This window comes from Mizuhopecten yessoensis, unplaced genomic scaffold (genome assembly GCF_002113885.1).
Source record: "Mizuhopecten yessoensis strain PY_sf001 unplaced genomic scaffold, ASM211388v2 scaffold3961, whole genome shotgun sequence".
Taxonomy (NCBI): Eukaryota; Metazoa; Mollusca; class Bivalvia; order Pectinida; family Pectinidae; genus Mizuhopecten; species Mizuhopecten yessoensis.
Window position 1 is genome coordinate 236,803 of NW_018405306.1, and position 23,508 is coordinate 260,310.

At 36.2% G+C, this 23,508-nt stretch overlaps 2 protein-coding genes across 2 annotated transcripts; one reads left to right on the forward strand and one right to left on the reverse strand.

Annotated features, from left to right (window-relative positions):
- The first annotated feature begins 1,565 nt into the window (after nt 1-1,565).
- On the forward strand, nt 1,566-9,494 carry LOC110448246. The gene is made up of 6 exons (XM_021494401.1): nt 1,566-1,640; nt 3,962-4,070; nt 5,135-5,277; nt 5,538-5,668; nt 6,335-6,401; nt 7,115-9,494. Exons 2-6 carry the CDS (start codon nt 3,994-3,996, stop codon nt 7,243-7,245), a joined length of 549 nt encoding a protein of 182 aa, XP_021350076.1. The 5' UTR covers nt 1,566-1,640; nt 3,962-3,993; the 3' UTR covers nt 7,246-9,494.
- Nucleotides 9,495-13,831: 4,337 nt separating this feature from the next.
- LOC110448255 (Y-box factor homolog) lies at nt 13,832-21,943 on the reverse strand. Its single transcript, XM_021494420.1, has 7 exons — nt 21,777-21,943; nt 21,368-21,431; nt 18,600-18,633; nt 16,534-16,623; nt 16,029-16,163; nt 15,112-15,519; nt 13,832-14,709 (listed from the first exon to the last, which is right to left on the reverse strand). Exons 1-7 carry the CDS (start codon nt 21,832-21,834, stop codon nt 14,593-14,595), a joined length of 906 nt encoding a protein of 301 aa, XP_021350095.1. The 5' UTR covers nt 21,835-21,943; the 3' UTR covers nt 13,832-14,592.
- Nucleotides 21,944-23,508: the final 1,565 nt, after the last annotated feature.

Sequence of the window (23,508 nt, forward strand, 5' to 3'; positions counted from 1 at the left end):
CCGATTGAAATACTTGAAATCCCTATTTGAGCTCACCTGGCTGTGAGCTTATGGTATAGTTTGTTGTCTGTCAACCCTCCATCATTTGTAGTCTGTTGTGCATATTTTTTTTCTTTCAACAACTTCTTCTTAAGAACTGGATGACCTAGGGTCATGATATTTGTCAATTTGGTACCTTGGATGGAGTGCTATAAAGTTTCTACCAGTTAAAGACCTTGACCTACTTTCAAGACCACTGATCACATGTATAAAAATATACAAGAAACTTCTTCTGAATAACCACAAAGCCAAGGAAGATGATATTTGGCCAGTACGTATATGGCTGTAGTGCTATGACCTTTCATTAAATGGATGACCTTGACTTTTGTTTAAGGACACAGGGCTCAAATATGTAAAAAAAAAATTGGAACAACTTCTTCTGAATAACTAAGAGATTTTTGGCCAGTAGCATGCTGTGATGTGGTGCTATAAACTGTTCACAATTAAATGACCTTGACCCACTTTCAAGGTCACAGGCATCAAATATGTAAAACCTCCAAACAACTCATTCTGCAGAACCAGGGTAGAACGCTTCTGCCAATAAATTACCTTGACCTGCTTTTAACCTTTAAATAATGAAGAGCTCCAGGGTGATGATAGGTGGCAAATAGCATGCTTAAACGGGAGTCTGGCTCTGTCTGCAGCAGGACAAGGCTCAATAGCGGCAACTAGAGAAAAGTCTTTAAATTCCTCCTTCAGTACAGATGATGTGATTTTAATCTTTTACTCTGGAACATTCCAGGAGTCTCAAAAAAACTAATGATCTGAATCTATAGCTCTTCTCATTTTTAAAAATATTTTCATGTTATTGCAACCGATTTAAGTATTACAAAACTGTACTTAAATTGCATCCTCGATATCCAGCGAAAGTGAGCGTAACCCCTGGATATCGAGGATGCTTAAATTGAGACACCATTACAAGTTATCTCAACAACATAAACAAGAAGAATTTATAACCGCCGAATAAGGCCTATTCTACGCAGGTTTTGACGATTGGTGATTCCTATGTATCGAAAAAGATCAGCGACAACTGTAACCAGCTATAAGCTAATCTGAGTGACCTATTGACGTTTTTCTTTGTTTTTCCATTTTAGAATTACAATACGAAATGATTTGGTATGTTATGTTTGGTATTTTGTTCTTCATTTCTTAATTTTTCACTCCTCATGATATTTCATAAGCAATAAGTATTGGTTACATGGACCTCGATAATTTCATAATTCCAGTATGATTCTAACAATTAGGTTGAAAAAATCAAGATACAGCTATTGCATGGTCAATGATGGGACTCTATCATATTTACTTCAGGTTTACAGTTTATGAATATTTTTGTATCTACTTTTCTATATTTATTTTTGAAATCAAGACATTTGAAGTTAGTGGTGAATTTACTTAAGATTCAAACTTTCGTGCAGGCGTTATATATATGTATCATTTTGTTATTGGCCTATCAGAAAGCTAACCATGCTTTGAGCAATCAAGTCTTGTTTCGGTTTGACATGTCAATACAGAGTTGTCGTTCGTAGGTCATCAATTTCCGGTGTCCGACATTTTGGAAATAAACAAGTGCTTGCCAACCCACCGATTGCAGAGAGGTTTTGGTAAGATTGTCGTTGTTAAATGATGACTTAGCTTGATAGGATATCATAAGACCCATGTTGAACTTTAATCCACAAAATTCGAAACGTATTCGTGCAATTTCAACCAGGCGAATATTGGAAATTAAAATAAACTCACCGGAAATGATTGAAAATTGTCATAGCCTACGTCAGATAAGACAGTCGAGTTACAAACTATTGCTCGCACTATTCTTCCAGTCGTTTTATGTCTTCGACTTGTGTGACTGTCCTGTATTGTTCATTCAACGTTTTACCTGATCCGACGCTGCCTATGCAATTAACAAATAGCTGCACAAGGTAGTTGCAATCATTAAAATTAATGAGTTAATCACATGCAGTCATTTACTCAAACAATGTTGGGCACAATAATCTCTTGCTAAATCATATCTAGCAGACATCTAGGCCTATCTGTCATAATGATTCTCTACCAGAGCATGTGAACTCGGCTCCTAGTGTTAACTGTTTAAAGGACAGGTTAAACAAGCATTGGAAAAATCATCCACGGAAATTTGAGCCCTCGTTTTTATAAATATCGGCTCGCGAGCAGTCAATGACATTACTAGTTTCTGACTCGCTTCCGATGTGTGTATACTTTTTAACAACTGTATTGTAGATACAGAAAATTGTGACTCTAAGCTAAGCGTTACTAAATAAGTCTAGGAACCGCTATAATACCAAGGGGAACATATGATCAGAGATAACTGTAAGTAAAATAATGTACATAATATTGTTAATAGCTAACTATAATAAGTATTGAAAATTAACCTGCTAGCGCAACTGGATTGAAGGAAGTTGCATCCAGGGGAAGTTTATCGACAATTGATCATACATCACAAAAAGCAATTGGCTTAACTCGATGTCAACCAGTGATTCAGTGAGTGATTCATGATAATGTCTAGATCTAGTGTCAGGGCCCCAGGAAACTCAGGCTAAATCATATCCGAACAAAAATAGCCAACCAGCGGCTGTCTCCCCCCATTTCAATCATAGGCACTTGGTTCTGTGATTTCTAACATTCAAAATCCACCTTGTGCTGTACACACAATTTAAGTGTGTACATCCACAGGCATCTGCACATGGTATGTAAATATGTTGAAATATAAATTAGTCGCCCCTACTCAATATAGAAGGGTGGGGAAGTCTATTATATATCCTAACATATTAACATACCAGATCATCAGTCTGTGGTACATCATAGATTTTGGATTACAATTCAAGGTGTTAGAAATATACCAGATACAAGCACTAATACACTTTCAGTACTTCGCAAAACTGAGATAAACACTGTTTACACTTTACAAGGGTCATACTGACAACAAGTCTCCAGACACAATCTTTAAAAATTCTTAAAAAAGTGAGCAAATTATTTTCAGCAGATACGTTATTCATGATAATAGTTCACTTATATACCAAATTTTAGCTTGATATTTGAAAAAAAAGGACTGAGTTAAAGTTTTGTGGTACACAGATATGAAGCTTTATGGCATGTCACATACAGGTATATGTGTGAACTTTAGAACTTTACGTAAGTAAGACCAGATTATATTGCTTTGCAAAAGTTGTTACACTAACCTTCTGATAACAATTACATTATTCTATTAATTTATATTAAAACGTTTTGTATGTCGGTAAACAGAATAGTGAGGTGCACGGAGTAGAGCCAACGCCGTTCATTTATAATTGTACTTAGATTCCTCACCAGAATAGATACGTTTTACTTTTAATCATTTTATAATCTATAGCCATACACTTAGAAATATGTTACATTATCTTTATACATGTTCTTTACTGAAAACATATTAATTGAGCAGTATAGTAACTTAGCAGTTGAGTGGGAGAGTTGGGTGAAAAAAATAAACGTTTTTAATAAATATGAATGAAAACCCAAAAGATATTTATATATATATATATTGTATGACAGCTAGTACGTGTTCCAAGAGTAAAACTCTACTGTGGCCAGGTTGAAATTTGAACCCAGCACCTCTGATCACAATGTGGTTGCTGTAAGCAAATGGGCAGTGACCAGATCGGACTTGGATCACTTGAAGCAATTGATGAGCTAACTGATCAGCAATAGTTCCCTGGCCCAACTGCACTACTGTATGTGAAATTAACTCATTCACCCCTAAAATTTCAAAATGAATTATTCCAACATTTGAATTGGAAGATTTCAAATTTGTCATCAGGAGTGAATGAGTTAATTGGTCAGGTTACTGTCTGCATGAAAAATTTAATTGGAATTCTCTGGTGTTTTCATAGCTCTGTACTATATATCAACTTTTATAAACATTATCTATTTGCAGCCTGAGAAAGATTGAACTGCCCTCACTGCCTCATGATGTGGAACTACTGTTGGGCTCACAATGCCTATCACCTCATCCGTTGGTTTCCTCAAAATAATCGGGTCAAAATGTAAGCATTTCCCTATATTCATATTTCTTTGTAAAAACATATTAAGAATTTACGAGAAACATTCAGATGAATTTGCATATATAATTATACACAAGGTCAATCATTCTATCATGATTGGGTTTTTCCCTTGATGCTCAGCAACTGTTTACATGGTTATAGGTTTGGGATCTCTATAATGTCCAAAGTTAAAAATTCTTTCTGGCCCTACCCCTAAGATCCAGGGGGGTCAGCCCTTGAACTGGTACTTTGAATCCACAACCACCAAAGAATGCTCCAAACATAATATGGTTGTTATCCATCACTTCGTTCCAGAGAAGAAATTGCTTTAATGCCAATTTACCCTCTTTTTGGCCCAGCCCCTCAGCTCCCCCGGCCACACACTCCGTTTATACAAAAATGAATTCCCCTTTCACAGGGATGTTCAAGACAAAATTTGGTTAAAATCCCTAAATTTGTACAAAAGGAAAAGAACTTTAAAGATTTACCTGAAGTTTCCCTATTGGGCCCAGTCCCTCTACCCCCAGGGTCACACCCTCCGTTTATACAAACGTAAATCCCATTTGGCCGAGGATACTCCAGGTCGAACTTAGTTAAAATCCACAAAGCCGTTCAGAGCTATCAGCGTTTAAAATGAAAAGTTGCAATAGACGGATGACTGACGCCAAGCCATGGCATAACCTCACTTACCATTTGAGCAGGTGAGCTAAAGGTGAACCACAGAAAATGATAAAAAGACTTATAAGTATTTACTGCAGTTGAATTGATGTTCTCAGGACTGACTTTGTAAAATTTCATATATTTTTTGGTGATACATGTATAATGATGATGTGTACCCTAGCCTGTTGGTGTCAATATTTTTCCAGATTTATCGTTATGATGGTGATCACATTTGTGCTGTTTGTGCCTTAATATTTACTATAAGTTTTCGAGATATCGTAATGATGGTGATCACATTTTCCCTGTTGGTGCCCCAATATTTACTATAACTTTTCCAGATTTATCGTAATGATGGTGATAACATTTTCTCTGTTGGTGCCCCAATATTTGCTATATAATTTTTCCAGATTTATCGTAATGATGGTGATCACATTTGCCCTGTTGGTGCCCCAGTTCTATGTCCTCCTACAGCCTACAACAGCCCGTTGGTGTGAACAGCCTCTACTTCAAATTCTCATCGTGTCCATCATCTTCACGTTTATTTCTATTGGTAAGTATTTGATGTAAAGCTGCAGTCTTTCCTAAGATAATTATCAGGGTTTTTTTGGGGGCCATTTTAGTAATGACTCCATTCCCAATGGAAGGTTGTGCTAATTTTTTCCAAAACCTGATAAAAAAAAATCTAATTTAAAAAAAAAAAATCCATCTTGTATTCAGATGACAATGCAACATCTAATATCTGAAATGAAATATAATTTGGTATTTAAGAATGAGTAGGTCTTTCAGATTGAACTGTTTATACGTTTACAGGTTTTACCTTCCTGTTCATGTTGATGATTCCGGTCCCTCGGGAGTTGAAGATTGTGTTCCACATTTTTGGGATCATGTGTTTTGTGGAAGGCTTGGTAGCTGTTGTGTATACCTCTCAAGCTGGTAACTGTGTATGTATCATTCTATTATACCAGTATAATTATATCCTCCAATTTGTGAGAGAGGTATATATATATGTAGTAATCGCATTGTCAGAGCATCCTTCAGTGTGTTTGTATCTGTCTGTCCATTTGTCCGTAGTAAAATGCTTGTGTACAATTAGCTGCGATAACATAGCTTTCTGATGAGGACAGATTTTATTTTATATTGCGTCATCAGAACTACAAAGCGGTCCACAAGAGGCCGGGTATTAACATTAGTACTAGTGTACAATAAGATATCTCAACACACTATAGCTGAACACACTTTTACATCATAGTGTATTGGTTATTGAGTTCTACGTCACCTCTCTGCCATGTAGGACACCAGGAACATTCAGAAGATAAGAAGCTTCATTTGACCTTTTGGGGTCAAACTATTGTTCGTGATACCATTAACTCATTCACCCCTGAAGACGCATTTTAACTCTTCCAGTTTAAAGGTTGGAATAGTTCATTATTAAACTACAGGGGTGAATGAGTTAATAATCAATTTCATGATGTGTTGGGGTCATTGGCATCGTGGGGCCACACAAGGAGTGTCTCATTGCCCCAGCTTCTCCTCCATCTGTTTATTTCTTATAAAGCTTATATAGATACTGTACGTTCTGACATATTCCTTTGTTTTGCAATTTTCAGAAATCTACCACAGAGGAGTTGTATTACATATCTCTGGCCATTGCCTGGTTCACCTGCGTCTCCATAAGTAAGTTTCATAATTACATTTAATAATTCATAATATTGTGTTGGACAATGTTACTTTATGTGTTTATCTTCCCCCAATTCAAACTGTTTTTGACAAGTTTTCATGTAAAAACATTTATCAGTGTTCCATTTCTGAGTGTCATGCATCCTCTGTTGTTCATTGAGCGTCATACGTAGGCTGTAAACAATCATATTTTTGACTTCTCCTTAGAAATTTGTCTGTCAGATTTTGATCAATCTTGCTAGCAATTCTCAGTCTTTGGTGGAGATCAGAATGCTTACTAAAGAAGGGGCTGAACCTCCACCCTTCCAGGGGACTGAGAGTACTTAACATTCTAACAATATCTCCGAGACTACTTACAGGTGGATTTTTACGATCCTTTCATAAGATGATCCACAGTTTGTGGTAATCAGAAATTTACTTATGAAATTATCCATTATTGATGAGGATCACAATTTATACTTGAGATGGGTCTATCCTCCAGCAGGGATGGGGTGAGGAAGCTAAAAAAGGATCAAAGAGTGCAAACCTTCCTCTCTTGATGTCACAGTAGTAAACCAAATTTTCATGATATCATTAATTGTTCAATATGCCCACATTTGGGACATTTGTCCCACTGAACTTGTATTAAAATATGTATGTTAAGATGTTATATAGAATTTATGATTTATCAATAATTATTATGCCAATAATACATCTTTTACTACTTACAGTATTTTTCGCGATCATGATACCATTCTGGATTATCAACAAGGTGAAACGGAACAGCATGGTCGACCGTCGCTCGAGGCAGGGAGTCTGCTATGAACCTGTCAAGTGTTGCACATGTCTGTGGCATATCTGATGGGCTAGTAACAAGAAGGGTGCTTTCCATTACACAGGTTGAACCGGTCAGATCATTTATAACTGAAACAGTACTCATGGAATCAGTGGTGAACCGAATCAGTAGATGGATGTTAGTTTTATAAACACTTGTGTGTAACAGTCCCTGCTGCCGAGGGTCAAGGATTTGACTGTTCCCCCAGTACCAATGAAACAAATGATTTATTACCTGACTCTATTAAGAAACTTCCTGAATTGTGCGAGTTAGGATAAATTCTTCATTACTGCAGCTTTTGTCGATCATAACACCTTTCTCTGCACAGCATTTATCCAAAATATTCACAGCTCCCGTATTGACGTTTTTTGTACTAAAAGAGTCCTTATTTTCCATAAGCAATTCCAAATCTTGCTCAGAAACATCCTCAAAGCTGCCGTTATTTGCCATTTTCACCAGACGACAACAAACAAATCTGTATCAAAAAGACGCTTGAGTGGGGCCGCCGACGGGGAAATTGTCTGCGCACGATTGTCGCGCATGCAACAGTAAGTGTGCAAAAGTCGACTGTTGCACCCTGACATTATTTTACGGGTTTTCAGTCTTTTCCAGAGAATTTTTTATTAAAACAGTCAAAAATACTTCATATACACTTAAATAGAGAGTCAGGTAATAATTATACCTGTTGCTGACCGGCTCAGGAACTTGTGGCAGGAAACCTGTTGCTTTGTTACTGAAGATCATGTTAATTATATCTATATATATATTTTTGCTAACATTATAATTTGTAATTCAACTTTTCCAGGACACTTGATGAATTTTTAAAAGATCAGTAAAAAAAACTACTCCCTTATATATCCTGTCATAAGCCCATAGGACCAGCTCATAATCTGACTCAAAGTAGGGGGTGGGCTTTTAAAAGGACAATGAAATTGTCTTGGTTTGCATTTCTACTTGCCTGCAATAGATATGCGTGGACTTGTTACCAGGCATGAGCTTATTGACGGATAAATATTTGGAATTATTTAAAATTGAGTGATTTACTTGAGCAATATGTACATGTAAATTCTTGGTGGAAATTACGCAAAAATATATCTGGAAAAAATGCAAATTACATGTGTAGGTTGTTGTAGGACTTTTTGTATCTATTTATACCTTTGCTGTTGATCAGCTTCTAATTCATTTGAAAACAATCTGGCTTTTCGTTGATCGATAACCAGAAATATGTATATACCTAACCTAATCATGTAAAGTTAATAACCATTTATATGATAAACCGTCCATTTCATTGTCAATTGTTGCATTAAATATTTTTTTATTGTCATTGTTTAAAATTAACCTGGAACGCAATTCAGTATATATGCATTTGGGCATGACTTTGTACAATTTTTTTCATCATTATATTTAAACTGAAATGCTTGTGATTCTTTAATAATAGGTAGAACATTTTACATCCTTATCGCTAGCAAGACAAAAATTACTTATATACAAAGTATAAATATCACTTATTTACGATAGGTACCAGTAACCAGGTGTTTTCTGCCTATATATTAAGGCCCGATTTAAAAAACCCATTCCCAATTGTGTATGTTCTGTAATTTTCCAAATAAAGTCTGAAAAATTTCAAGTGATATTTATATCATCTGTGGTACCTTCACAATACCTGTTGATATTCCGTCCAAAGCTATTTTTTCTGATTAGACATTAAATTTAATATCTCTGCTGGATTTATAATTGTTAGGTTAATACTGGCGTAGGTGTTCATATAATGCAACCCTTTCTTTTATTGTTAAGTGTTCCAAACAGTTCGTTGATCCTTTCTGATTTATGGAGGGATCTATGTGAACAGTGTGCCTTTACTTGGGGTTGTCAATAATTGTATGTAACATTGTATAAACAGTTTGTATTTTATTCTTCACAGTTTCCATTATTTGATCTTCGTCATAAAATTAAGGGGAGTTTTCCCCCAAAAATAGTTTTCCTGTAAAATTGTGTAAGAAAACATCTCTTTACCATACATACATTTACTTTCCAGGTGATATATCTGTACTGTACATGTTAATTTAGAATTCACATTTAAGCCTGGTTCACAGCAATAGCAATAGCTTTGTTTCACTATATTGCTGATGTTGCAACTCTTTTTGTGTGCTGTTGAATGTTATTAATCAGAAACACATGATTCCACAACTTGCATAAAAGAAATTCATTATAATAATAATAAACTTTATTTATTGAGGATACAAAACCTGTTTAGCAAAGCTAATCTTCCACAGGGTCCTCTGTTAGTAAAATTGGTTAGTTAAAAGACAAAGTAGTATCACAGCAAATAAATGTACATAAAATAATTGTTGGTCTACTAAAACAGCAATTCATATCACAGTTATTTCATAATTTAAACGGTCGTTCAATACAATTACAATAAAATTATCACAGAAGCACGAAATATATTCTGTGCTTAACCCATTATGGTTTTCATTAAAAGACAAATTGTCTAATTTACATATATGCTAATGTAGCAAAAGCTAAAAATTGACAGAATACACGCTAATATAGCGAAAATAAAACAAATCAAAGCTGTATCTAAAACGTATAATAGTAAAAATAAAAGACAATTAAACCGCATTCTTAATGTTACCAATCATATTTTGTTTGAATTTTGTCAAGGAGGAAGAGAGTCGTACTTCAACCGGTAAATTATTCCAAATCTGGCTCCCTTGTACCAAAAAGTGTTTGGAATAAAATGTGGTACGGTGTTTGGGTACCTTGACAGAGTTTTGGGATGCTGATCTAGTATGTCTGTTGTTAGACAAATTAAATTGATTAGAAAGATATCCTGGAACTAGATTATTTATACATTTGTACACCATAACACCTCTTTTGAATTTCAAATATTCGCCAATTGGTAACCACCCTAATGAAGAAAACATTTCTACTGATGGTGTATCAAATGGAGCATCCAACAGTAATCTTGCAGCTTGTTTCTGCGCTTTTAACAGATGATTGAATCTATCATGCCCTTAGCTGTTGATAAGACATACTTAAACACTATACAACCAACCAACCAAGGTATCCGAGCAGTTTCCTTTTTGTTCAATACAGCTCATTATTGCACATGTTTATTTGAAAGAATATGCTTCCTTGTCATTGAAATTAAATATGTATGTACAGTTTATTATATATATATAGTTCATTCATAATTTCATCCTAACTTTCTGAAAACCAGCAGGACTGGTATTTTTTTTCAGCTCACAAGTCTACATGCATGTTTTATCTGAAAAGGATTTTGACTAAATTTGGTACGTAGCATTCTGATGTAGTACGTGGGATTGGACGGATGTCTAGGTAACCAACTCCATTGGTTAAAGTGTCCAATTTTTCTAGTTCTGAGGTTCCTGGTTGGAATCCCATCAAACCTCATCGCATTAATTATTCATCTCCCGTTACTCTTAAAAGGTTTAAACTTTTATAAATGCAACATGCCTCCATCCCCCTATGGGGGTCAAGGCCCAAAAGAGGCGAAATATTTCAAAAGAATACTCCTTCATATATTTAACAGTAAATTTGATTTGTGAAAAATTTCCGTGACAAGGGAGGTCAATGGTTTATATTTTTAGCTTTTTATCATGTTCTTTTGGGTTGAATTTTACAAAACTTACTTCTAATGAACTTCACCAAGAGTTACTTTTCAGGTCAACACAGATTCAAAGATGGCTGCCTCGACTTTATTTTGGCCATTGTTTACCAAATTTTGTATAAATAATCCTAACCTGACAAGGCGTTTATTTTTTTGTAAAATTATTTATAGCTCCAAAATCCTTTGATTAGCGAAGTCTTTTTATTTAGTTTTTTTTTTGGGGGCCATTTAAAAGAAATACAAGATGGCTACCTTGGTAAACCATTTTTTCAGATAACGGGTAAAAACAGGCCCATAGGCCTCTTATGTTTGTTTACAATATTCTATATTAATGGTCCCGACAATCACATTGTTGGTCGATACAAGTGTCAGGGGTGGACAATATATCCAATGATGTGTTTGCCGTTACCAAAGGTAAAGAAGCTGCAAGAAAAATAAAGTTTGTAGCTGTCCATGTTAAAAAAGTGATGTGTATCCCCCCCCAGCATAGCTTACTTTGCTCTCTCAACCGTCTCATTTTAAAATCAGTGATTATATCATGGATTCAACATAAATAATACTTTTAGCAGTAGATTGCAGAGTTTAGTTGTAATATGTATATATGTTATCTCATTCATCCCTGAAATTTCATAATGAATTATTCCAAGCTTTGAATTGGAAGAGTTCAAATGTGTCTTCTGGGGTGAATGAGTTGACAGATTTTAGAGAAATATATTCCAATGCTAATACATACATTAACCTGCTTCTCCTTGTTTCACTGAAATTATTGATGAGGAATAATTATTCAAAAGAACTTGTCTTCTTCGTAACAAAGAAATGTTATGACCATAAAGTTACACGATTGTTATGTATTTTACACATCACTGTAATATAACTAAAGTTAAATAAAAATAATTCTCTGTTGTTCTTGTTAATTGTTTTTTTTTACATGTGATTTTTTATATACTGAATTATTGCCGGAGATTATAATGTATCATCATCTCCTTCAACGTAATTGAGCTTGCCCCAGGTTACTGACCGAAGTTTTCAACCATTTGACAATTCACACAAGTATTCTTCAAAATTAATCTCTGGAGATTGAAGGTCATAGTCACAGCTACAGAACCTTAATTTACATGGTACATAGTGGAACTGCCTACCTTCCCTGCCCTCCCTCCAATTTCTTATTTCAGAATTGCAGACGTAAAATTTTGTGCTAAATGATGTTTGTTCTAATTAAACTTCCAGCATATTTTTTGTCTCGCCTGCGACAGACATAGGCGTTACTTTTCCAGTGGCATCAAACATTTCTGTTAAACTGTTGTCATAATGGAACCTGGATTATACTTTTATCTATGTATATAACCATCCAAACGCACATTTCAAATCCAGAATTTGAACTAAAATTTACTGTTAATTGGACTTTGTTAATTAATTGGGCCATGTTCAAGTTTTCGGTTTAGCTGGGGGTTGAGTTTAATTTCTCACAAAGTATCTATACATATGTGCTGTCATAACCAAATCTGAATTATACTTTTATCTATGCATGGGTATCCCTACACACATTTCAGATTTCTGAATTTCACCTACAGTTTACAGTTAATTGGACTTTGTTAATTAATTGTATTAGGTTAAAGTTTCCGTTTAATTTGGGGTTGAGCTTACTTTTTCACAAAGTACACGTACTGTCATAACCAAACCTGGATTATGTTTATCTCTTTGCATTTTGTTTTTAATTACTTATACAATGCATGTGGATTTTGGCAGTGCAAACTCAGTCGCAACATCCATTTTCTGATTTGACAAAAAATGGCTGCTGTATATTGGGTCCTGATTGGTCGAAATTCAGTTACTGTTCAATTTCGCTAAAAATTAGTATGAAAGTGCATTTTAGCATTGCAAACTCAACTGCTGTGTCCAGTTTGTGATTTGACAACATGGTTGCTGTATATATTGGCTTTGGATTGGTCGAAATTCAGATATTGTTTGATTTCACTAAAATTTGTATGTAGGTGTATTTTGTCACTGCAAACTCAGCCACATTATCCATTTTCTGATTTGACATAATAGTCACCTATACTGGCTTCCGATTGGTCGAAATTCAGTTATTGTTCAATTTCAATCAAATTAGGAAAGTACATGTATTTTGGCAATGCGAACACAACTGTGGCATCCTTTTTCTGATCTGACAAGAAGTCTTTGTATACTGGCTTCTGCATGATTGGTCGAAATTCACATATATTTTGATTTTGCTCAAATTTGGTAGGTTCCGTTCACCAATTTACATTTGGTTTTCTAAATGCGCAGTTAGTTTGAGGGACATCTGTAATGGCCAGCTCCCATTACAATTAGCACTTGTGCCTTTTATACCTTCATGTTGATGCATTGCCAAACTTGTTTTATCAAATACGAAATTCCAAACTTCAGCTCAAACTTACAATGCTGGACACATTGAATCTTATGCTGAAAGCGTGGATAGGTGAGACATACAATTAATTACGCATAATTCTTGTCTTGTTCAATTATTGTCGAGACCATACATCACATGCAAGGTCACAGCCACAGAATCTTTACTTGATAATCAGATAAATCAGCTTATCAACATGCTCTGAAATTATCACCACCTTCCATTTTGGAAGAGCAATCAATAATCTCAATGGAGTACCTCATTTTCCTAATAAAGCAAATACATTTCCAATTGGACTGAAACACTACCAGATTACCTCCCTTGGCTGTGTAAATGTACACTAGATGTTATACTATTCCACTGGGTAAAAGTTTTGAAATTCTGAAAGAGAACAGTATTTTTGAAAAAGAGTAGGATTTATTTTACATGATACTCATTATTAATCATCCAATTTTTGGAATATTTCAGTAATATTTTGCATGAGCTTTCTGAAAAAGGAGGCAATACAGTAGCGTTTCATTGTTTAAGAAATTGTTATAAGTAGTCCTTGTCATAATAAAATATTGGCTGCAGGACACAAACAACAAAAAACCTTTTTTTGGTCAATGCAGATGTTTATTTCATGCACAATTTTTTGTCTTTCAGACGTAAATTTCATTCGCCGCCTGGGTTATTTTTGGATCTACACAGAAACCGGATGTAGACCCCTGTGAGAAAGTTCAATTAAGCACTATCAAATTACATTGGTATCATATTAAACACCAAGTCAGTCAACTTTAATGTATTCCAAATATTTGCCATATTTTGTAAAATAGTTTCTTCACATATATTTGGAATTGAAATACGTTTCATTCCGTTTTTTTGATAAATATTAGTATAAAAAACTTCTTTTGTTCCTTGTATAAAATAATTTTTTTCTTTAGTTTTGTTTATTGTGTAAAAATCACACAAACAACTTTTCTCTTCAGTTCATCGTCAGAGTCCAAGTCATCAACTTTTCTCTTATGTGTGCCATCAGAGACAAATTTTCAACCTTTCTCTTCTGTTTGTCTTCGGAGGAAAAGCTACTGTATTCATTCATGGCGGGTTAGTTTTTTGCATAGTCGAGTGAGTTGGTGTTTCTTTCCTACACACAAAAGAGAACATTTTAGACCTGCTGCCATCTGTTCCTTCGTTGGTTACAGCAAGTCGGCCATGTCAAGATTGTAGTTTTTAAATACATTTATAAAGGAAAAAGGCCATGTGTTTAAAGCAATACACAGATGCAGGAGTCTAGACTGCTGGACTACATAACAAAGGTTTATCATAATATGCTCTTGGATGGTGATGCAAGATGGTTGCCCGCGAGAGATGCTTACTCGGCCTGCTCTCCTCCGTCTTTTCGGTCGTCTCCTGCGCCCGAGGATTCGGCACCGGCATCATTAGAATCTCCTCCCTCCTGGCTGTTGGTTTCTTGGTTATCTTTGTTTGTCTACAAATGAACAATCTCGTGTTTATTTAACTAATTGGCCCTCTCCAACAATTAAATCTCAAAATATCTCGACCCCTATAAATAAACTTGCTTCTCAAATAATTACAAATTCTAACCTCCCGACCCCCAACTTGGAAGCTGATTTTTCTCTTCATAAATGTAACACTGAAATACATAAGCTTCAAACTTCTTTATATTTATGACATTTCATCATTTTATATTTTGAACTTATAATCCATGTACTCTATGTCATTATCATTTAATATTTTTAACTTGCATTTTATTCTCAATCAGTTATTTTTTCAATCAAACCTCCAAAATTTGTTTCTTCTATCTTTTCTCATAGACCTGCACATATAGTTATGAAAATTGTTTTGTTAGAAATTATGTCACTTGACTTACCCTCTTCCTCGGGTTTCCACGCCCCCGACCACCACGTCCCCGACCTCCACGTCCTCTTCCTCTGAAAGGACGACCCCTGAATGATCCGTCTTCTTCGCCGCCACCCTGGCCATAGTACCTTGGGTTACGTGGTTGGTAAAATCGGTAGCCAAAAGGTCGGCGACGACGACGGAATTGGTCATCCATGTACTGCCCATCCTCCTCAACCATCTCCCCTCCATGATTTTGGTACCTTGGGGGTCCCCTGAGTGGGCCCCTGCGGAAGTTGCCACCACGGAAGTAACCACGATAGCCGCCACCGCCACCACCATAGTATCCTCCACGGTATGGCCTGCGTCGGGGAGGTCCAGGAGGACGCCTCTGCCTCTCTTCTCCTTCTTCAACCTCCTCTACCTCGCCAGCGTCACCCTGTATAAAACAATCACATTTGTGAAACCTACACATCACCATAGCTACACGACCAGGGCAACACTTCCTTTATTATTCAAAGCTCAAGACTAGACTTGAGGAAATTCATTTATTTACGTGGCCTTGTGAAACGCCTGAGATTTGTTTGGTTCTACTGGATCCTTTTAACCGCTGAGGTGTGCTCCATGTATGTAATGTATTGGTGTAAGTTGGCGTGTTTGGCTCTGGGATAGCACAGATCGGATGCCAACTTTAAGAGTACTATTTTGAAGAAATACCATCCTTTCACCACTGTAGACCATAATGAACTCATCCAGAGTAATGCATGGTCGAGTCTACTAAAGTTACATAGGGTGAAAGGGTTAAAGCAACCAGTACATTGTAGCTTAGCAGTGTTTGTTTTATTTTTTCTATCTGATCAGCATATTTTTGACAGAGAATTTAAACTTTGAGAATTAGATAGTGTCTGTGGAGTCGACAACTTGAGAAAGTTTGAATTTGAGACTTACGTTGCGGGAGCCGGAGAAGGGTCGGCGGCCAGGTCCTCCTCGGTAGTAGCCACGGTAGCGACGGCGGTCAGCGGCGTACTTGCTGCCCTGGACGGGATTGCCCTCGGGTCCGGTCACGTTTGATGCCTCATTGCCCTGTAAAAGATGATGCATGTAAAAAACAACACTATCATGACACACACAACTTTATAAAACATACTCGCTAGAAAATAAACTGAATCTTTAGACTACTTTGACACTGGTTTAATCAATGCTAAATTGTGTTTTTGAACAAATGTCAATAACCCATTACATGATATCAATATCCCTATTTTAAACAAACAGATTATACCATACATTAGAATTTTGTTGATCTTGACTCAGCATTATTATGACAATTCCAGCATCATAAATACACAGCTTTAAAACAAAATGTCATTTCCTCGACTAGAATAGATTACACTTACAGGATCAAGTATTTTGTCGGTATTTATCATGATTTGTTGTCTTAAAAACCATAGATTACCTTTTCTCCTTCCACGACATCAAACTCGACTTTCTCTCCGTCACCGACACTTCGGAGGTATTTTCGAGGGTTGTTCTTTGTAATGGCAGTCTGTCAATGAAAACATCTTCAGTTGTAGTAAATCCTTCAAAATCCTGAATAACCTTATTGCTTATTAATGCCTTTCTACTTTTTTTGAGTCAGTCTTGTTCGTCTGCGTTAGAAACCAATGTCACAAGATTGCGACAGTGTTTTTCATTTATCACAAAAAGAGATGAATTTACATGTACCGTGTTTTATGCATCTACAGTAGCAAGAATACAAAAGTTATTTTGACATTTAACACAGAAGCTCCAGTGAAAGATCACAGTTGAAATTACCAAACCGTCGCAGAATAAAAGGGACAAAGAATGTTTTTATCTGATGGCCCCCCCCCNATCAGAATAAAATTTCATTCCTGAATATCTTATAGCCTTATAAACGGCATGAATGTTATAATTCTTGGTGTGGATCAATGATGTGTTGTTTTTAAACAAGGGGTCCCAGTTAATTTTTGAGAAGAAAAGTATACCTTATGGGACGTCCTATGAAGTCATAATGAATATGAAATTAACAAAATATAATCGGCAAACGTGTTCTGAACATCAATATTCTGCGAGGCCAGACCAGGATTTATATACCACCGCTGAAACTGATTAAGCTACCTGGACAGCAAAAGTGTACAAGCCAAAATGTGCTACATTAATTATATATATATCCAAACGGAAGAGGAGGGTTACCTTATATAGGAAGAACGGCAGTGTAGTGAGACAGGGAACCTCAAGATTCGGGGCTTTTATTTGACACTAATATTTAGGAATTTCAGAAGTCAAAAGTATGTCTGAACTTTTGAAAGCAGCCACATTTCTACCTCTTTTCCATAGGGGGGCATGTGCATTTTGACAAGGAACATCACACTTAAAGCATCATAATTATGGGAAAATAAAGGGATTGTTTTTAATTATACTGGGAAATTGAAGCAGAAGTTATTTAGGGAAAGCGGCTTATAAGTTGTAATATATATAACCTGCCTAAATATGCCCTAAAAAATCACTGGAAAATTAGACAAGAGGCCCATGGGCCTAAACGGTCACCTGAGTCTACAGTATTTATTTTTGTTGTTGAAATATGTACCAATTTGAGTAAAAAATAGTATAATGTTAACTTAACTTTGTCAGGACCATGAGCTGATCATTCCTAGACCAATTTTAAGTGAGATCGGCCTATTAGAACTTAGTAGCAAAATAGCGGCCATGGCAGCCAAATTGTATTTCTGATTGACCCGAAAAATAACAACACTTTGTCAGGACCATGAGGCGATCATTCCTACCAACTTTCAGTTCAATCGGTCCAGCAGAACTTGACTTTAAGTTTGAAATAGGTTTTCAAAATGGCGGCCGTGGCGGCCATATTGGATTTCTGATCGACCCGAAAAATAACAACACTTTGTCAGGACCATGAGGCGATCATTCCTACCAACTTTCAGTTCAATCGGTCCAGCAGAACTTGACTTTAAGTTTGAAATAGGTTTTCAAAATGGCGGCCGTGGCGGCCATATTGGATTTCTGATCGACCCGAAAAATAACAACACTTTGTCAGGACCATGAGGCGATCATTCCTACCAACTTTCAGTTCAATCGGTCCAGCAGAACTTGACTTTAAGTTTGAAATAGGTTTTCAAAATGGCGGCCGTGGCGGCCATATTGGATTTCTGATCGACCCGAAAAATAACAACACTTTGTCAGGACCATGAGGCGATCATTCCTACCAACTTTCAGTTCAATCGGCCCAGCAGAACTTGACTTTAAGTTTGAAATGTAAAATGTTAACGGACGACGGACGACGACGGACGAAAACGGATAGCAATAGGTCACTTGAGCTAAAGCTCAGGTGACCTAAAAATGTCAAATAATACCTATCCTTTAGAACCTAGGAGTCGAAACTGATATTGAGCAGTCAAAAATATTCACCAAGTCTATTGAAAGACCTGAAGATTACTTTGAATAAATTTGTTAGATGGCAATAAATGTACAAGTTAACTTTCTTACCTGATGGACAAAGACGTCTTCTTTGGTGTCATCTCTAAAAATAGGGGGGAAAAACGAGAAAATTATCATCACTGCAAATGCATACGAGTTTAATATTCTGCTATTCATCTGGTTCTGTAAACAGACCTTTTACATATTAAAGGCCAGACAAAAGCATAATTTAGGGTAGGTAGGCGACAAATTTTATTTTTAACAAATAATTTGATATTGTTTATATAGGAGAGTGATATTGATTGTGATTCTTTGAAAATTGTCTTAAAAAGTTCTGGGTAGGCACAAAAAAATAGGGTAGGTAGAATTACAGTAAGGCCAACAAAACAAATATAGTCTGTTTAGGGTTGCATGGGCAAAAAACAAGGGTAGGTAGGTCGGATTTAATTTTTATGTACCGTGTGGTCATGTGATTATGACCCTACTATTGTATGTAAAACAAAAAATTACATAAACAAGGTTCATTTGGAGGCAAATTGTGCTCCATATGATGACATTTAGCGCCAACACGGAGCTGGAAGCCATTTTGAAAGGCAAGGAACCTTCTAAAATCAACGGGGTTTTTAAACAAGAGGCCCATGGGCCTTAACGGTCACCTGAGTCTATAGTATTTATTTTTGTTGTTGAAATATGTACCAATTTGAGTAAAAAATAGTATAATGTTAACTTAACTTTGTCAGGACCATGAGCTGATCATTCCTAGACCAATTTTAAGTGAGATCGGCCTATTAGAACTTAGTAGCAAAATAGCAGCCATGGCAGCCAAATTGTATTTCTGATTGACCCGAAAAATAACAACACTTTGTCAGGACCATGATTCGATCATTCCTACAAAGTTTCAGTTCAATCGGCCAAGTAGATCTTTACTTTAAGTTTGAAATAGTTTACCAAAATGGCAGCCGTGGTGGCCATATTGGATTTCTGATCGACCCGAAAAATAACAACACTTTGTCAGGACCATGAGTCAATCATTCCTACAAAGTTTCAGTTCAATCGGCCTAGCAGAACTTGACTTTAAGTTTGAAATATGTTTTCAAAATGGTGGCCGTGGCGGCCATATTGGATTTATGATTGACCTGAAAAATAACAACACTTTGTCAGGACCATGAGTCGATCATTCCTACAAACTTTAAGTTCAATCGGTCCAGCAGAACTTGACTTTAAGTTTGAAATAGGTTTTCAAAATGGCGGCCGTGGTGGCCATATTGGATTTCTGATCGACCCAAAAAATAACAACACTTTGTCAGGACCATGAGGCGATCATTCCTACCAACTTTCAGTTCAATCGGTCCAGCAGAACTTGACTTTAAGTTTGAAATAGGTTTTCAAAATGGTGGCTGTGGCGGCCATATTGGATTTCTGATCGACCCGAAAAATAACAACACTTTGTCAGGACCATGAGACGATCATTCCTACCAACTTTCAGTTCAATCGGTCCAGCAGAACTTGACTTTAAGTTTGAAATAGGTTTTCAAAATGGCGGCCGTGGCGGCCATATTGGATTTCTGATCGACCCGAAAAATAACAACACTTTGTCAGGACCATGAGGCGATCATTCCTACCAACTTTCAGTTCAATCGGCCCAGCAGAACTTGACTTTAAGTTTGAAATGTAAAATGTTAACGGACGACGGACGACGGACGACGGACGACGGACGACGTACGACGGACGACGGACGACGGACGACGACGGACGAAAACGGATAGCAATAGGTCACTTGAGCTAAAGCTCAGGTGACCTAAAAAATAAATAAATAAAAAAAAAGTGTTTTTTTTCATCAAAAAGTTTTGGGTCTGGGGTAAAAAGCTAGGGTCGGTGGGGAACCCCTAAACAGACAACTTTTTTTTTGGCCACCAAATATTTTTTGTTTGGCCTAATTATCAATGAAAACTCCCCCCCCCCCCCCAACTTGTGTAATAAATTCATGGTTAGGACAAAAAGTCATGCCTCCTTATTTATTACTTTTTATACGTCCATTCAAGAATAATGGACACGTCGAAAGTGATAAATGGGACAATTCTCTGAGATGAACAAACAAGTATGCGTAGATATATTTTACCAGGGCTTAAGCCCAAATGAAATATGTCCATTTATGCAATAAATGGCTGCTACATCAGTTTCACTATCAGAGATGTCACACTGACACAGCAAAAGACAATTTAACGAAATATCCTTTTAAAAAATTTGAAGTGGCCAAAAAATGAAAATATTTATCTGATGACACAGTCACAAATGTTTTATGCGACTTTGCAACATCCCCTTTTAAGATCGAGTAAAAGTACACAGTAGGCCTTCTGCAGGTTATAATTTTATGTCTGGAAAAAATCTCCCTCCCCCACTCGCATTTTTTTTTTTTTATATTTAAGCCATATACAACGCATTACATTGTTCATATTTTAACAAAGTAATATTATCCCAAAAGTATTTTTATTATTAGCTTACAACGCATTGGACTTTAACACCTGAAAAGGGGGTGTGGCACTTGGATCATTCTTGACAAGAACTTTGATCTGTATATTGAAATCCAACAGAATACAGTTAAAGCAGGTAACTTATTCTTAAGAACACAAATGCATAGAAATGCTATTGATAGCGGCAGAGCCTCATTTGCGAAAATCCTACCCTCGTCAAGTTTATTCACGTTTGACGTGATCGGTGCGCACCGGTAACAGTAACGTGGGGAGGGGGGGGTGCTCGATCGAGCATTGACGAAAATTAAATTTGGGAAATCATAAATAAAAGGATACAAAATTAAACGAAATGGGAAACATAATCACCTGTTAATGAAGCCATATCCGCTTTTGACGTTGAACCATTTCACTGTGCCGGTAACTTTCGTCGCTATGAAATAGAACACGAGATTACTGATTCATGACCTAAAAAACCACATGGTCGCTCGTCGAGATGGAACACGCCGGGTGCGAAAAAATATCTGAATTCTTGCAATTACGGACATAAACACACAGTGGACATTCAAATATTTAAGATAATTACACAATTGCACCCATGTACCCGAATGAAAAATAAACAAAACGCATAATGTATCAAATTTTATGAAACATCACCACTCACGCTTCAACCTACAAACATGGTCTCGATCGACCACGCGGTGACCCAGTTTCGCAGACATCACAAATATTTTGTGATTATCTCGAGTTACCGATCGAATTGGCTCTCAAAACTTACCGATGACATTTTTCTTAGGTTCTTCTACTTCCTCCGGTTGTTTTTCGGAATCGGACATGGCCTCTGATGGTAATAAAGGTGTTACAATTTGTCCTGTTGGTAACTGGACTTCCTTGCTCTTTCCCTTTGTTCTTCTCTCTCACCCTCGGTAAGTTGGTGACCCCCGTGTTACAGCGTACCCGTTGTTCATTGGTGGAGACCTAAAACGTTGCCGGAATACTCGGTTGCGATTGGTTCGTCGTACGAGATCAAATGGTTGCTATAAAATACAGATCAACGTAAAATAACGACATATTTAGTTTGTAAGACGTTTCTTTTCTGTTATTTGTGGACATGTTATGTGGCCTTTTGATTTATTAAATGTAACTTTGAGAGTTCCATTAAAAAGTAGCAAATATATATCTACCTGAACCCACGAGTTAAGATAATGTCAAGACAGATAAAAAAAGAGGGTGATTGGGTGCACAACTTCTACTTGCTCTGATGCATTTGTTTTTATAACAGACCGCTAATATTTGCTAATTTTCAAAATAAAACAATACTGTTTTAAATAGAGATAATTGATGTATTTGATTTTTGTGTGCTCTTGAACATTTAAAAACTGTTTTGTTTTTGTTTTTTTACGTTCTTTTTTGTGTTAATCTCTCTGTCTCTATCTTCCTCCATTATCACAAAATAGCTGATCTGTACGTGATAATATTCAAAGGTTCAGGTAGCCGATATCGGACAGTCAAACCAGTGTTACTATAGTAGTACTGATCACGGAATTAGATTAGATTGCTATTTAAGTCCGTGGTAGTAAGTTTTTGTCAACGAAATATGTACGCACATCTTATCTGACAAAAAAAACACCTACTACTATAGTCTATTACTGTAGTAATACGTTTTTGACACGTGATTTGTACGTACACATTTCGTGTACGTAAAAACCTACTACTCCCAATACCATGTCACATTCCTTAATTATGTATCAGTAGACTTAGTCAAAGTCACCATGTACTTTAACGAAACATATAGTTTTCATCCCATAAAACAATCTTGAGCGGGGATGAGCTCTGTTTGTCGTTAATGAAAAGGAATCCTACAAAGTGAGAATTTTGTGATGATTTCATAGTTTAAAAAGTATTTTATTAAATCAATCAGATTTAATGGGAATTGGGCAACCGACAAAGCCTATCCAAGCCCTCTCCCTGGAAGTACATCTCTGAACAATAGCCAACAATGAACTATGAATATTTACAAACATGGGTAGAAACATAAGAATTATATCAGCATCAATGAAGATAGGAGACTACATGCATGCATGCATGCATACATACATACATACATACATACATACAAACAAACATGCATACTTTTTACATACGTTCATACATGCATGCATGAACACGTACACACATGCATGCATATACACACACATACATATATACATACATAACATTCAAAATCTGTTGGTTGATTCTATATATCTCTGAACACAAACACGAATAGAAGAGTTAAGATCTTCACTAAGGAAACTACTTCCTTTAGTCAGTATATTAACATTAAACATTAGATGTTCATAAAGGTTTAGGTACAAGTTTAAGTGTACATTTAAATTGGTATCAAGCTGTAAATGAGACAGAAATATATATATTATCATATTTTGTCTTTGAGTCTTGTATCTAGGGCAATGCACGCTGTAGTGTAGTCTATACGTTGAAAAAAGTTGGAACTGTTTCAAAGATGGCGG

Excerpts from the sequence above, each read along its gene's own strand:
- LOC110448246 (XM_021494401.1), top strand. The coding sequence starts at position 3,994 with ATGATGTGGAACTACTGTTGGGCTCACAATGCCTATCACCTCATCCGT. Across the intron at positions 4,071-5,134 it reads CAAAATAATCGGGTCAAAAT|ATTTATCGTAATGATGGTGA; the intron begins GTAAGCATTTCC and ends TAATTTTTCCAG. Across the intron at positions 5,669-6,334 it reads CCTCTCAAGCTGGTAACTGT|AAATCTACCACAGAGGAGTT; the intron begins GTATGTATCATT and ends TGCAATTTTCAG.
- LOC110448255 (XM_021494420.1), bottom strand. The coding sequence starts at position 21,834 with ATGTCCGATTCCGAAAAACAACCGGAGGAAGTAGAAGAACCTAAGAAA. Across the intron at positions 21,432-21,776 it reads ACCTAAGAAAAATGTCATCG|CGACGAAAGTTACCGGCACA; the intron begins GTAAGTTTTGAG and ends TCTATTTCATAG. Across the intron at positions 15,520-16,028 it reads CCTTCTCCGGCTCCCGCAAC|GGTGACGCTGGCGAGGTAGA; the intron begins GTAAGTCTCAAA and ends TGTTTTATACAG.